The following is a 15,738-nucleotide window of genomic DNA, read 5'->3' as shown; positions in this document are numbered from 1 at the left end:
TTGTTTTTTTTTTTAGCCTTTGAAAAGCTACATGAGTTAGCCTGTTTACTGGGGGAAGGGTTTTAGGTATCTTGTAGCCAAACAGCTCTTTTTGCCTTGTTCTGGTCCACATATATACTACTTTTCTGCCTACTAGCATAGCAATTCCTGGCTGATATGGCTGGCAGGCATTCCTTTGGTCAGGATAGCTGAGAGTAACTTCTAAAATGTTGTAGTACACTCCGCTGTGCTACTTTTAAGAACTAGAAGGTGCAAATATGTGGCAAGCTGGATCTTAATTAAAGTATTTGTAGATGTATAGAATTAGTTGGATTAAACTTCTACTCACAGAGACCCTGTAATACACTGACTGCTGTTTCCTAAGGCACAATTGGTATAAACCTCTCCACAATGGTAGAAGCCAGTGGAACTGCTCATAGGTAAGTGAAGGCAGAGGACCAGTGTCTACCTGAGGAAAAGCAGCAAACTGTGTTGTATCCCTGTTTAGTTAGTAACAGGAGGGGATCAAGGGGCCAGAAACAAACGTGCTAAGCCTTCACAAAGAACTGGCATTTTCAGCTGGGAAAACTGTTCCGATTGGGATGCTGAATGTTATGGTGGAAGTGGCACGGGCATTTCTGCAGGCCTGACCCTGAACTCAAAAGATGAACCTTTCCTCAGGTAACATTCCTGTTGCTGGCAGCAAGTTTTGCTGCCCTGCTTCCTCTGACGCCTGTTAACCAATATTTATTTCCCCACCGCACCGCCCCACCTGCCTCCCCTTTCCTCAGCTGCCCCGCTGCGTCCCCACTACGCTCCCTAGAGCCGAGGAGTCGCCGAAACTCATTGATTTTACAATAAAAAAGGGCTTTTCAGCGCCGTGAGGGGCTGCCTGCTCTCCTGAGGGGAAGGCGTGACGAGCGGTGCCCGGCCCGCCCTCAGGAAGAGAGCCGGGGCCGCCCCCGCTGCCATGGCGCGGCGGCGCCTCAGCGCCTGACGGAGGGACGGAGGGAGGGTGGCAGCCGAAATGGCCGCCGCCCTGCGGGGCGCCCTCAGCGCCTGCCTCCTGCTCTGCGGTGAGTCCGGGGGGCTCCGGTTGTCGCGGGGTGTGGACGGAGCCGCGGTTTCGGATGGGGATTTGGGCTCCTCCCCGCCCCGGACCTTTAATGGGGGGGGGGTCCCGCAAAGCGCCGCCCGGGATCCGCGGGTGGGAGAGGAGGCAGGAGGCTCGGGCTCTGCGCCCCGCACGACCCCGCGTTACCGGGTTATTTGGGGGCTTTGTGTGTTTTCACACAGTGTGCCGCGGCAGGGCTTGCTCCTGTGTGCTCTGAGCAATGGTCTGGTCCGCTGGGGCGTGTTTGCCTTGGTCAGGTGTGTTGCCGAAGCGGGGCGAAGTCCCTTCTGCTTTAGCTTCGGTGTCAGCAGTTGTGTTAAAAGGGCTTAATCATGGTAGTGGACTGGCTAGCTGTGCTGTTTTAGGACTTCCTTTATTCAGTTTCACTAAAGCAAAATCCCCTTGTTTCCATCGCTTATAACGAGTGCTGGTTACCGACACGTTTATTGGTGTTATATATTTAATAGACCTCTCGTCTTCAAGGGCACTTCGCACTTATCTCTCCTTTTCAAGAGGGTGGTCATTAAACAGAACGAGTAAAGCGTTTTAAATGTCAATATTAATCCACATAGCAATGATATAGATACAATTTATTTAATTCTCTTAATCTTATGCCCAGTCCTACATAAAAAGGCTGTGATCCTCTTCAGGAAAAAAATGCATATATATGCAACCCATAGTACTTTTTGCCATAGTACTACCAGAGCACTACTTAGAAAAATTGTGCCTTGCCAGTCTCAGTGAAAGCTCGTGCACGTAGCCCGATCGGCACGAAGTCTTAGTCAGCAATGAGCAACTCATTCATAATAAGCTGTGGTGTCATGAGGCAGTACTTACTGGAAGTCGTTGGGGCTAGCTAATTTGGTTTTGTTGTGTAAGCTTTTGTTGGGTGATTGTTGGGATGTGTCTAGCCTGTATTAAAGTCTATTTAAAAATAAATTAAAAAAAAAAAAAGGCTGAGGCCTGAAGGAAAAGAAGGCGGTGTTTATGTTTTGGATGACTGAGAAGTCACTGGAGGAACGCGTACTAAGATTTTTGTTTGTTGTTGATTGCCCTAACAGTTTCTGGAACAGTGCCCAAACCCCAAAACACAAGGATTAATTCAGTTAATCTTCAGAGCATTTTAATGTGGGATCCACCTAGGTTTCAGAAGGGCAGTTTAAGTTATACTGTCCAGTCTAAGAGGTAAGTCTGGTGGAGTTGTCTTTTTTTTCCACTTTTTTTTTTTTTTTGCATTTCTTTTAAGTACCTATCTGTAGCTGTCACAGAAATTTGTATTTTCCAGCTGCAGGTGATTGATTTCTTCCCTCTCTTACAGCAAGATAGGTAGCTGTCCTTTTCCTTTAGCTTGTGAGAGGTATATCTTTAAAGAAAGTACATTTGCCTGTTACTTAGCTATATGTTTCACACCCAAAAGTTTTCTACATACTTTTTTGGAACTGGAAACATATTTTAATGTTGGCTGTTTTTGTTTTTCTCTGCCGTGTAGCCATCACACGTTAAGCAGGACTATGGCTGTTGAATCAGGACCTTATCTGGTCTTTCACCTCCCAGCAGCATTTTGTGCTTTGCCACTGGTGCAGCCTGCTTGTTTGTGTCCTTCGTAGAAATGCCTGACAATCTGCAGGCCATGGCTCTTCAGCTGAATGCCTCTAAGCTCAGGACATGTTTTCTGAGGTCTCCTTTTGTCAGGTTTGGTGAGTTAGTTTTGAACTGTTTTTTCCACTGTGTCCTTCCAAGATGGTCTTTCCTGCCACAAGTGTGTCTGTGGCATGCCGCAGTGCTTGACAAGAAAGCCTCGTCTTGGGCCAAATTTCTCCTGATAATGGCTGAATTCTATTGCAAAGGCAGGGTGGCAGGTAAAGTTGGGTAGATGGCACCCTCAAGTAGTGCAGGCAGAGAATAAATCCCCCAAGTCAGGGCACAGGCCATCTTGGTCAAAAGATTTTTGAGTTCTGGTAGCAGTTACCGCTATGTTCCTAGCTGGACTTGTGATGCAAAATGAATAATGTCATCTTTTATTAAATGGTTCAGCTCTCGGGCTCTGTTTGCTCTAGCTTTTCCTTAAGTGCATGTCTGAAGGATCTGAACAAAGCAAAGCCATGCACAGTGATATTGTCTAATATTTGCAGTCTTGTTTAATATCTACTGTCTGTTGAATGAAGTTTTTTAACCACTGTCAAGAAAAGGGTATCTGTTTACTGAATCATAATCTTAATCTCCAAATTTATCACTAATTTATCGATACACAGAAAATGCTTAATCCATCTGTACACATTTGTAACTTGTTCACGAGTCATAACTGCATTTTAAGCAATGCCACTAAGGCATGTCACTTTTCTAGTTCATTGAGAGGAAAGATAATTTGTCAATTTTATAATGTACACATCATTTATGTGTGTTTGTTTGTTTTTGCTTTTCCACATAGCATCAATTTGCCTAAAGACGACTTTAAAAATTTGAGAACAAATTTGAGTGTCACAGAGTGCGACGTCTCTTCTCTGTCTTTTTACGGAAACTACGAGTTACGGGTCAGAGCGGAGTCAGAAGATAAACATTCAAACTGGGCAGTCATCAGATTTAGGCCAATGGATGACAGTAAGCCTTTTTCTAATCTTCCGTGAAAATATTGTCTGCTATTGATGCACCTTCACAATTTGCAACAGAAGAAAATCTGTAGCATAAAGATCATTTTAAATGTACTTAAGCTGAACTATAAAATCTTCATTGCAACACTGTTATTTTGTGAAGGCAGCAGTTGCTGTCAGAAAGCACAGCAGATTCACTATTACACCTAAATGTTAGTACTGGTACCTGAAACCTCAGTAAAGAGTCTCTTAAAAAATGGTATTTTTTTTGCTTAGTATAAGGGATTGTTTACATTTTTTAGCCAGGAAGAGATTTTCTTCAAAGATTCAGACTTCCTGCATATCAAAAAAAGTTCAATTACTTTCATCATCGTTGCTATGCCAGGCAAAAAGGTTTCTTAATAATAAAAATTATTAAGGGATAAAACTCCCAGCAGAAGTTTAGTTGTCAGTCAAGAAATAATCTTCATTGCATAATATTGCCATTCTTTTAGTGAAGCTTTGCAGCCTTTTGTGAACAGTGGTTTAAATATTGCCTCATATTAGAATGCAGAGCTGTTACATGCTGCTTTCATCTGAGCATGGGAATGAGGGAGTGTTTTTTACCAATGAGTATTCTTTATTTTTTATGTTTTTACTGTGCTCATGAGCAAAATCAAATTATTGTAGACTGATTTTACCCAAGGCTTTTTTCTCCTCACAGCTGTTATTACAAAACCATGCCGGAAGCTTTTGTAACACTTTGTCTTTGGGAAGCACTGCTTAAGATCCTTTCTCACTTGCTCAGCCTTCATTTGTTTGAATTTCACCGTTTTCTTCCTTGGATTTCAGACTGTAATATTGCCATTTACAGCCTTGTTTTTCAAAATGCTTTTATTGGTTCTCTCCCTGGAAGTGTAATATTGATATAATTTAATCTGCCTAGAACAGAAGTGCTGGAACATAGCACAGAAAAAAGTAGATACATCAAATGTTACAAGTAATGTTACATTCATTTGAATGAGAGCATAGGCTTCAGAACAAGCTTGGCTTTTGAAAGGCAGTTTATTCTTGAACTGGAAAAGTGTGGTTATAAAACTACTTGGAAAGAAAGATCTGGGAGTACTGGCCACTTGGCCAAATCTCCGAGGAAGGCACGGAGATTTTCATGTTGTCATAGCTGATCTGAGCAAGGGATCATGATAAAAATGTCTGATGTTCCTTGCAGTGTTATAATTTCTGGTGTTGCAGTGTTTTTTTCTTTAAAAAAATTCCACACTGCATTGTAGGGATAGCCTAAGAAAACAAGAGTAACCGAGAACCTCCTCACATCGTGTTTCACAAGTTCAAAAACATATTCTTGAGCGCTACATTAATTTATGTTTCAGAAAAGTACATTGTTTTAATTAAACACACATTTGTCGAGGAATGCAAAAAGATCCGTATATTGAGCTCTTCCTTTCCTAGACAGATGTTGCAGCAGCTTGGCTCAGGAGGAGAAGTGAGATATAACTTATAGAAACAGTCCTTCCTCCCCCAGGGGTACCCACAGCTGGTGAAAGAGAACTGCGTTAATTGGGTATATGGGATACATAGCCTGCAAAAACAAATCCCTTTGAAGACCAGTTCAGTAAAAAAATGTTTTATTTTTGCCTCACCCATGGCAGGAAATTACTTTATTCTAATATATGAAATGATTTAAAGCATGAGTTGTCATAGGTTGTATGAAAACTCAACTTGAAAACAACATGAAACTGAATTCTGCTCTTTCATCTCTTCCACCATTGTCCTATATAGCAATCATTGGGCCACCTGATGTAAAAGTGAAGTCTGAGTCGGGGTCTCTGCACGTGGATTTCACAGGCCCTGTTGCTGAACGCGAACATGACAGGTGGTCTTTGAGGCAATATTACGGCTCGTGGCACTACAGATTGCTGTACTGGAAGAAGGGCAGAAATACAGAGGTAACTTCTGATTGTTGTTGCGACTCTCTGAAATTGAGACATTGTTTTCTTGGCAAATTGATGAAGTTTCAAAAACTAACAGTGCTGAAACAAAAATGTATCCCTACTATTTACAGTGTAATGAACCCTAGTTGTTACTACTTGGATTTGGAGCAACATAGCAGGTAGTTGTGTAGCTGAACAGTAGCGTGGATGTAATTTGCTCTCTCTGTAAGTAGAAAAAAGTGCTTCATTATGAGAATTTATTCCCTCAGTTAGTGATGCGGTGATCCCCACCAAAGCTGTGTACTTCACACCTAATAACCACAGGTAAGCTTAGATGCATCAGTCATGTGAATATGGAGATAAGCTGATTTAGATTCAAGTCTCATGTCATTCTAGAATTGGTGCTCTTTGTGGAACTCTGAGCTTTGAATACCACTGTGGCAGCAGCCTGCTGTTACTGTGGTTGCTGCCCTTCACCTTTTACCTCATCACTTTCTGTGAGTTGTAATTTGCCTTCTTTGTCTGACAGACAGCCTTTTCCACAGACAGATGTGTTACTCGGCTCGAAAGACCTCTCTGTACAGAATGCATGGTGAAAGATCATGAAATAATGTATTAATTATTTAAGGTCATAAGTTGTATTACAGAAAAGGAGGAGTCGCTTTACTGGAAGCTATTAGTCACAGAACAATTAGAGCTGTGTACATCAGTACTATTTGTATCTAACAGGGCTCCACTACATATAGTTCTGGTTTGTATTTGTTACGCTGCAAAATTTCTTGCCATTCAATTCCGGAAAACAAGGGACCGTCAATTCCCCAAGCCCATGCTGCTTTTCAATTCCAAAGTTACAAGAAACAAAGGTATTGCTGCATATGGGATGTAAACTTAAGAAATTTACCACGGAAAGTGAGAACTTCAGTTAGAAACTGTGCTTGTAATGCTTCAGAATGAGTCTGGGAAATTTCCCATCATGATCAAAGAGGCAAAAGGGTAGGCTATGTAGCTTCATAGGTTGTTTCTCTAAAGAGGATGCCTCCTTTGGTGAGGTGCTTGTTTCTCTCTGCAAGCATCTCATTAATGACATCTCTAACCTATAACTTTACTGATGCAGCTAGAAGCACCCGAAGTCAGTGGTATGAGTGGTCTCTCACTTTAACCACAGGTGAAATCAGTGTAGAATTAGCAGTTATTTGGTATTGGTAGGGCATTTCAGTCTGCCTTGAAAAGCTTGATTCACACTGCAGCTATAAGCTTTTAGGGTTTATCATACTAAAATTCATTTTAATCACAGCCTATTCACTAAGCTTTCCATTTTTTTTTTGTATTCTTCTCTTTTATTAGGTAATTCACATAGATACTAAGCATAACTCAGAAATATTATCTCAGTTGGAGCCATGGACAGTATACTGTATTCAAGTGCAAGCAGTTATTCCTGAGTGGAACAAAACGGGGGAATTGAGTCAAGAGCTTTGTGAGCAGACCACCCACAACGGTAATAATCTGGAGCATAAGAATTGTTATAAACATGGTACTGAGTTAGGCAATGTCAAAAGGTATCCAAAATGAAAATCAGTGTAATGTGTAAACCTTCCAAAAATTGGTATTTCTTATTTTAGTACTGTTTGTTGGTTAATACATGTGCACCTTTGGAACTGAGGGGTTAGAAACTAAGTGAAAGCTACAACCAGTTGGGCACTGGTCACAATCATTCCTCTGTGGAGGTCTCTGTGTTGCTCATACTCTGAAGATAAGAGCTAAAAGGAGCCCAGGCTCTTCACTGATCACTCAGTGTTTCTGAATCTCCTTTAATGTGAGTTTTACTCACTATTGTATGAAAGCTTTTGTTCCACATGCTTGTGGCTGAGAAAGGAATTGGACTTCATATTACATACATGTATTGCCAGTGTCTGTTGTGAGGCTAGGCCACGAGACTTTTTCTCTGTAATACGCAGCAGTCATTAATCAATAATGAAGACAATTATTAAAATAATTTTTATTCACTTTTGGGGAAAGTGATAATTTGTAAAGAGTATGTACAGAAATTAATCACAGTTCTAATATTTTTTCTTCTGTCTTTGCAGGTGTAACTCCTGTGTGGATAATTGTGACTCTTCTTTTAGGATCAATGCTGGCTTTTATAATACTTGTTCCTGTCTGTTTCTTTTGCTTCTTGTATCTATATCGATTCACCAAACACGTCTTCTGCCCTTCATATGTTTTCCCACAACACTTGAAAGAGGTTTGTATTCTACCTCGTACAATTAAAATCAGCATCCTCGGTAGAACTGTCTGCTTTTCAAAGCTTCTCTGTGGCCAAACCTTTCAAATGTCTTTTATTTTACATTCTTTCATCTGCACCTGATTGTTAGCCATCTGAGGGGCTTTTAGACTATAAAAAGGAAAGTGGTTATTGGTAGGTGGGTTAGAAGAACCCCTTCTGTAATCTGCTTTTATATAGTTGTATATGGTAGAACTTCTTCTGAGAAACATGACCTAAAGAGAAAATTCATTCAAACAAGTGTAAATGAAGAAGTCCTGAACTTTGGTGGGGAAATAACTGACAAAGGTACTTCTCAATGTGAGCAAGGTGGTAGAAATTAGTTTGTCTAATGTTTAATTTCTCACGTTGTAAGGTTTTAAATTTTGCATGAATTTTATCAGTTCTTCATCAAGTTCTGTCACTGCGTGGACAGAAGTAGAGTGTTGCAATCAGACTGCCTTTTGAAGTATACCGAACAGTATAATAAACTGTAAAATACAGAATGGTCCAAAATACTTAAAAACTGACCAATTTAAACACTTGGCACAGACTTTTATTCCTAAAGCAATTGCATAATTCTCAGTGTGAAGCTTTATATGGCTTAGAAACAGGATGTTTTCTTGCATTTTCAAGTGAGAGAATAACAGGTGTTAACCTCTATTTCCTCTTCTTAGATAGTGAGCAACTGTGATCGGTCTCCACTGTCTCATTTTGCACTTAAAATTGTACATCTGTTTTGAAACAAAGTTCCTTTATGTATGTACTAAAACTCAACTTGAGCAAAGAGTTCACTGAAATCTGAAAATTCAAGATGTAATAGATCAAGAAGACCAATGAACATTAACCATTACTTTGGGGGAATACCACTGACCTTGTTACCCCTTTAGCAACTTAAATGCTGTGTCACAATCTCTTCCAAGAAACAAGGCTATACAGAATGTTACATATGCTAAAGTTGCTAACTTACACTCTTCTAAATTTCCTACAGTTTCTCTTCAGTCTTCCATTTTGACTTGTTCAGGGATTATTAGCACACTAAGGCTTTGCAGCTGCCTTACCAATCATCTTGCACATCAAGTTAAGCACACATTCAGCACACAGTAACTTGCTGAATCTGGGGCTCTGCTGCTGTGAAGGCAGAATTCCTCTGATCTCTGCAGGATAAGGTCGAACTTCATTTTCTCCTTTTCTTGTGCGAAACCTGTGAGCAATCTTCATTTTGTGCGAGTGGCTGATACTGGTTAATAAAGGTCAGTCATACTTAAGTATAATGATGCTTACCAAAGGCAGTGGCTTAACTGCACAAACACTTGAGAGTGCAGGTTACTGATACAACGTTTCAAATCAGAGCTTGCCAGAAAAAAAAAAAAAAAGTCTTCTAGTAACAATATTAGTGTAGGGTTTTTTGCTTGTTTGTTTGATTATAGTGAACAGGACTCCTGCTAAAGCAGTTTATTATATGTAAAATGCATTAAAAGCATAGGTGACAGGGTTCAGGTCACAGAAACAAAATGAGGTTTTACTCATCTAGCTGCTACCAATAAATTGAACTGCCCCATGAGATGCCAAAATCAGTGGTTGACATGTTATTACTGTGTCGAGTAGGTGTGCTATCCTTGTGTTGGCATTCAAAATACAGTCGTGACATCCTGTTAGGACTGTGTTGATTCTGGAGGCTGGTTCCATCTTATCAATAGAACACGGAGTGGGAGGAAGTTGCGATATTTCAGTACCAAAATTAAGTCATCTTTCTCACAGAACTGTGTAGCTCTGCAAATCTCCCTCCATGTCCTTTACTTGTTTAAACAGTCATGTTTTATGTTGACATTTAAAGCATCTGTCTTCGATGTCTCAGCTAGCAGCTCTCTGATCTGGTAGGGATGATTCACATCTCTTGGAGCTATTCTGCAAATCTCTCTGTGAACTACTTCACCTACAGTCAGTTCGCTGTCTTTAGTTTTTCTTTCCAAACAAAAACCTAAATAGATTTTTTTAAGAAAGGTTATATTCCAAAGAAATTGCTGATCCCACAGTATGTTCTTCCAAATAAAGACATTTTTGACTTGCTCCCAAGTCTTGCACAGGACACTGAAATGAGCAAAGATGTTACTATGTTGTCACCACTGTGACTTCTGAGGATTCAGAAAGCTTGATCATGTGGGAAAGCAATGTAAAAGATTTCTAACGAAATGGGATGGGGATGGCTGGCACAGCTTACTTCTCATTTCCTCTTTCCTTTGCAGTTTTTGAGCAAGCCTCCTAGCGGTTCGCAGTTTTTTTCTCCACTTCCCCAAGAAGAGCATCATTTTTATGACAAGCTAACCGTCGTTTCAGAGGAATCTAAAACTCCAAGTGATGAGACTGTGGATGAGGCCAGCAAAACAACAGAGCACCATCAGGACTCGGAACAAGAAGTTTCTGATTCAAATATATTACCAGCTTCAGAAAGGGACTAAATACACTCCTCATACTTCAGTCAGGTTGAAAGAAAAGCAAAGGCTGTTGAAGTTTATCTTATTGCTGCGTTCTTAAGACACCTGAAATTCATATGTGAAGCTCTGAATACAATCATTAATTTTTAAGGTGCAAGAAACTTGACTATAGATGAGGAGCTAAATTATATGTATTTTTGCCACTGTTTTTAGTGGCTCACTGTTCGGTTGTAGCAATACCTAGGACCATGTCATGACATTAATTTAAAAGCACGTATCAGATACATGATACTAGCTAATGTAACTGATGGACTATTTATTGCGAAAGCTAATCAAAATGGCATACTGTAAAAGGTTTGTAAAAGAAGATTATATTTTCCAAAGAACGAGTTGATCGGACTTATTTTTTTTAATGAGAAGTTGCGTGTATTTCTTAATATATCTTTAGTGGTGTAATCTTTCTATTGTTTTTTTTTTTTAACTTTATGCAAGATTATAAAGTCAAGCACGGTAAGTTGTGTACCAACATAATAAAACAAACAGGAATATTCAGTGTTTTGAGTTGCAAATGTTATTTATGTCATTGCTAAGGATAATGGGAACATACCACTACACTGCCAGGTAGCCCTCTCTTCAGGTATCATTCAGTCCCCTGAGCTTCTGCCCTGCAGTTTCTTACTAAACTTTGCCTGCCTAATCCAGAGTCCGCTGAAGTCTGTGGAAAACTTTGCAGCTGAAGTAGGAGTTAAAAGTAAACCCAGGTGGATGTTACACATTACATAATGCACTCTCACCTTTATTGATCTGCCGCTTTGTGTCAAGGTTATGTCCACACCAACAGCAGGGCATGAAGTGTGACACTTTGAGTGATGCAATTTACTGTATATATATTATTACATTAAAATGACAGTGAAAAATTAAATTGGCAGAAAAAGTGACTTGTTACAAATGAAATTGTGTGTAAAGTGTAACATGATATGGAAATTACAACATTTTGGGCTATAGCTTTGAGGTTTGTTATTTAATGCATATATATTGACATCTTAGAAACTGTTGCAGGAAGAAAACAGGAGAACAGATGTTGATTCCTTGTACCAGCCAGCTATACATAATCTGCACTAGTTTTTTCTGCACTCCTTAATTTTCATCATACTTTGTTTTAATGAACCATTTGGGATATGGGAAATCATTTTCGCTGTGTTTTTTAAAACACCTTGTTTCATTGACGTTCTTGTTTACCTCACACCAAAGCTATTCTGTGATTGCTATCCCTCTCCACCACAAAAACGTAGCTGTGTGTTCCTTGTCCCTCTTTTCATGGTAGCAACTTCTTCAGTAAGTTCTTTTTTCTTTTTTTGACTTTCAGAAAAGCAAAGATCACAAAGCACAGCTCGTATGACTGATGCATGTGCTAGTTCGCTGGCCAGCTGATGTCAGAAGAGAGTTGAAATTTCGCTGTCTTTTCCTGTTTTTTCGGGGAGCCTCTTTTGACTATCTGACTGCTAATTTTCATGGAAGAACACAAAGTTACTGTCTCTCAGCAGTGGCTGAAGTCAATCAATGGGTTCAAAGGTTTTGATGAGGGCACAGATAGGGCTGTCCCATGTGCTGTGCCACCTAATCACAGACTCGCTGGTAAACCCAATCTAAAAATAAAAACCTTGGTTATTCAGAGATACGGTCTTCTTAGGTTAAAGCAGGAAGAATCTGCATAGGAACATAGTCTGAAATCTTGAGGGTTTGGCTTTCCCCATCTAAAAAGAGGAAGTGTTTCCCCTCGTGTCTTTGCTGATACCAGTTGTTGTGGTGTCACAAGAGAGGAGAGGGAAAGGCTGTTCCTCTTCCAGCCTGTTCGAATGTGAAGAAAGGCAGGCTTTGTCTTGATAGCCTTGTGTAACTTTAATAAGGAGCATGTGGTCATACAAGGAGCTTGTATGCCACGAAGAGCAGAAATGAAGGTGCTGATGCAGAGTATGTTTTGTAAAGACTATCCTGAATGGGTGGAGAGACATCCTGTGAAATTCTGATTAGATTGTCTTGTGCCTGAAGTCTAATTTCCTCCAGAGTTAACCTCATAATCAGGGCACCAGCTGACAGTCATGTCTGCTTGCTTGGCTGCTCTTCCTTCACTCATAGAAGCATACAGCAGTCCTATCTGTGCACTGTTGTAAAGCACAGTTTGTGTGGCTGTTTATAAAGGAAACGTGAAGGAGTGTTAATGAGTTGACCTTTTGGAGGACTGTGATTAATGTTTCATTCCCGGCTTCTCGCCTCCACTTCAGTCACCCAGTTGCACTGTCCTTGTTCTATCATCGCCTCATCTCTTCCACGAATATCAAGGTATGCAGATACTGCAGTGATGGGAGAGACAGAAGTCCCCTAAGCAAGCAGGCAGATGTTGTGTGTAATAATAGAGCCAGCAACAGAAGGGGAAGGCCTGTAGCTAAAGTGTACAATACCTGAAAAATCTCAACAAGGATGTTCAGTGCATTGAGAGAAGAACAAGGGAAACTACATTTAATGAAAGATAGAAGGTAGATTTAGCTTGCTGGACTAGGCACTGTATTTCTTGGATGACTCCTAATTTCCTTGCTAAGTTTGACTCTTCTGACACAGGGCTTGAACAGGGTTTATGACCAAAAAGACTGTGACAATCTGTATTTCTGAAATGTTCACCTGCGATGCAGGTGTTCATGAGTGCTCACCTCCAGCACGCATCATCCACAACAGTGCAAGGAACCTGCCGTGGACAAAATAAGTTCTTCCTGTACGCATAAAAGGAACTTTGTGTGAAATTTCAGCCACACAGTACAAAGAACAAACACAGAGCAGTGCAACAAGGATGTGGAGAACTCACAGCGCTATGGAAAGGGAAAGCCCAGCTCATTTTTCACTTCTGACTTCTCACCTCTGACATATTTGTTCACCTCATTTCTTACTAACCTGACTGAAGCCAAGCCAAGACATTAATTTCTCCAGCTTTTACTCACACTTTGCTAAGCAGCTTTTCTGGGGGATTTCATTTTTATTTTTTTTCCAATGCTTTTAATTTATTTATTTAATGAGCTAAGGCCCAGTAAATCAGTTGCAGTTAGACAAAAGGGCTAAGTGACCAGGGGTGATGTATTTGGAAACTAACTCTTGCCCTGAGGCCAATCCCCCAGGCTCCCCTACATCAATACCTTCTTTGGCAGGCAACTGCTTGAGACCCTTCTCTGGAAGAGTTTCTCCTTCCTTGCTGACTACAGATGAAACCTAGGCTACTTTCTCCTCCTAGGCAGGGTTAGCCCATCCGAATACCTCTCAGACATCTTGTGCTCCTTCTTTCTGCGTAGGGTAGTAGGGACTGGCACTGAGGTAGGGCATGGCTAAGGCCAGATGCAGCAGTGCTGCTCTAGAGTACAGAGCTTTCTTAAGAGCTCCTAAAAGCAACCCAGATATATTTTCTTCAGACCGACCTGTAGCTTGGTTTGCTCCTGGAGTCTTCCTGTTTGAAAATGAGCCCTGACAGGAATGCATTTGTAGGTGAGAGCCCTCCTCCTTCAGACAAAAAAAACAGGGCTTCATGTGGCAGGCACACTCTCCTCCTGTACGGTGTGGTGGGTACGCTCTGCTCCTGGACATGGCTTAAGTCTTGCTCAGGCTTGTGAGCCTCAATGGGATTGCTCCTTGAATCAGACAGCTCATTAACAATGAAGCACCGGGCAGAGCTCATTCCAGGAAACAACCTGGTGAGGAATCTGAGCTTGGCAGTCGCTTTATTTAATAAATATGAATCACTTTTTTCTAATAAATATGGAAGGGAAAGCCATCACGACATCGTTCCTCTGTTATCTACAGAATGCCTCACATAGCAGCTAAGGAGGAGGGGATTGCACAACCTGATTCCCAAACAAATTGGCAAAAGACCTAAATCCTGGAAAATTACTGACCAAAAAGTCCCAAGCAAGACCTCTTGGAGCTCTCCAGGGACCACAGCAAGCTGCACACTTGATCTCCCCCTGAGCTGGGACACCTCCGAGGGGAATTGCCCCTTGGGGCTCAGCCTTTTGGGGAACAACCTCCCACGCCAACAAATGCTGAGGAGTGGGGTGAGTAATTCAGTCCAGGGGTATTTTGGAGGCCCTCAACTGGAGGTAGAAACCACCCAGGACCCTGCAGTAAGTCTTGGGTGAACCTAGACATTCACAAATCTTTAACTAAGCTACTGTAGCAAATTCCTTTAGAGCATTGTGTTAATTAACTAATACTTAGATGTATTAAAGTGCTGTTAAAATCATATAATCTATCCTTGTTCTTTGCTATAAAGGTATATAATAAATCTGTACTTGGTGCTACAGTAAAGTTGTGTAAAATCTAATTGGCATAGCCAGTAGGATGGCAAGCAGTATCACCAAGTATTTACAAAAGCTCAGTATTCACCCCAATCCCACCTTCCCAGGGGAAAGGGCCCATAAGAAGTGTTGTAGAAAAGCAGCTAAACACTTTTAGAGGTTCGAGTAAGGATGGGAAAGATAAAGGTGTAATCTGTAAAATGCTGGGGACATGCCTGGAAGCTGCATGTCAAGAAAAAGGAGAAACAACCAGTAAAATGCAAGATTTGAAGAATGAAATAAAGGAACATGAATCTACTGTCCTGCTACTATCAATAAAAATAGAACTGCAGAGACAATTTTGAGAAGCTCACTTGAAGGAACAAAAGTTATGGGAAAACGTTTGAGCTACAAAGACTATGTAAATCACGCATAAATCACAACCAGAACCATGTGTGGGTTAGATTTTCAGACATGCTGATGTGACTGGTGATATAACGAGGCCCTGAAACTCACCCGAATCAAGAACAACTTGCTGATCATTACAAAGTGTTATCTATAAAGATGAAAATTGTAGATATATCATAGCTAGGCATTGTGAAGACACTTGATAGGTCTTCCAAGGCTGTAAAAAGACAGCTTGACAGCAGACTTTCCATAGTCTGGTGCCTGGTTGCTGCAAATGATGACCCCTCTGTCCAAATCCTAATGCACTGTTCTGACCAGATACCTGTGTTTTATTTACCTGAGTTATCTTGTGTGCTGAAATTATTCAGCAGTCTTGTGGCTAAAGGCATTTGTGATATGCAATATCATATCTGACTCCAAAACTGCTTTGTCCCTGTAGATCTTAATGTGTGAGGAGGGTCAGAAGAGAAGGGAAAGAGCTGAACTTCAGTGTTTTTCTAGAACTTTGTGAGTGTGAGAATAAAATGCTAATGCAGGAAATAGCCCCCTGAGCCCTTACCCTAGAGGACTAATCTCTTCCTCTGCTTGGGGCTGAAGCCTTTGACTGGCCACCTGGACCACATGGAGGAATACCTTACCAATTAAGTAGCTGCAGGAGAAAAAGAGGTTGGGATTGCAAGGTAGAGGACAGGCTCTATCTGGAAGGCTTAAGG

At 41.0% G+C, this 15,738-nt stretch overlaps 1 protein-coding gene across 2 annotated transcripts; it reads left to right on the top strand.

The window, feature by feature from the left end:
- Positions 1 to 47: 47 nt before the first annotated feature.
- On the top strand, positions 48 to 10,856 carry IL10RB (interleukin 10 receptor subunit beta). Of its 2 annotated transcripts, XM_068689109.1 has the most exons (7): positions 48 to 1,055; positions 2,155 to 2,278; positions 3,522 to 3,691; positions 5,458 to 5,624; positions 6,954 to 7,104; positions 7,694 to 7,851; positions 10,116 to 10,856. In XM_068689109.1, exons 1-7 carry the CDS (start codon positions 1,007 to 1,009, stop codon positions 10,326 to 10,328), a joined length of 1,032 nt encoding a protein of 343 aa, XP_068545210.1. In that variant the 5' UTR covers positions 48 to 1,006; the 3' UTR covers positions 10,329 to 10,856. The 2 variants fall into 2 exon arrangements, with proteins under 2 accessions (XP_068545210.1, XP_068545219.1); XM_068689118.1 differs by lacking the exons at positions 48 to 1,055; positions 2,155 to 2,278 and adding an exon at positions 2,639 to 2,790.
- Positions 10,857 to 15,738: the final 4,882 nt, after the last annotated feature.

Source organism: Anas acuta, chromosome 1 (genome assembly GCF_963932015.1).
Source record: "Anas acuta chromosome 1, bAnaAcu1.1, whole genome shotgun sequence".
NCBI classification, from domain to species: Eukaryota; Metazoa; Chordata; class Aves; order Anseriformes; family Anatidae; genus Anas; species Anas acuta.
This window is presented reverse-complemented; position numbering and strand designations above follow the sequence as displayed.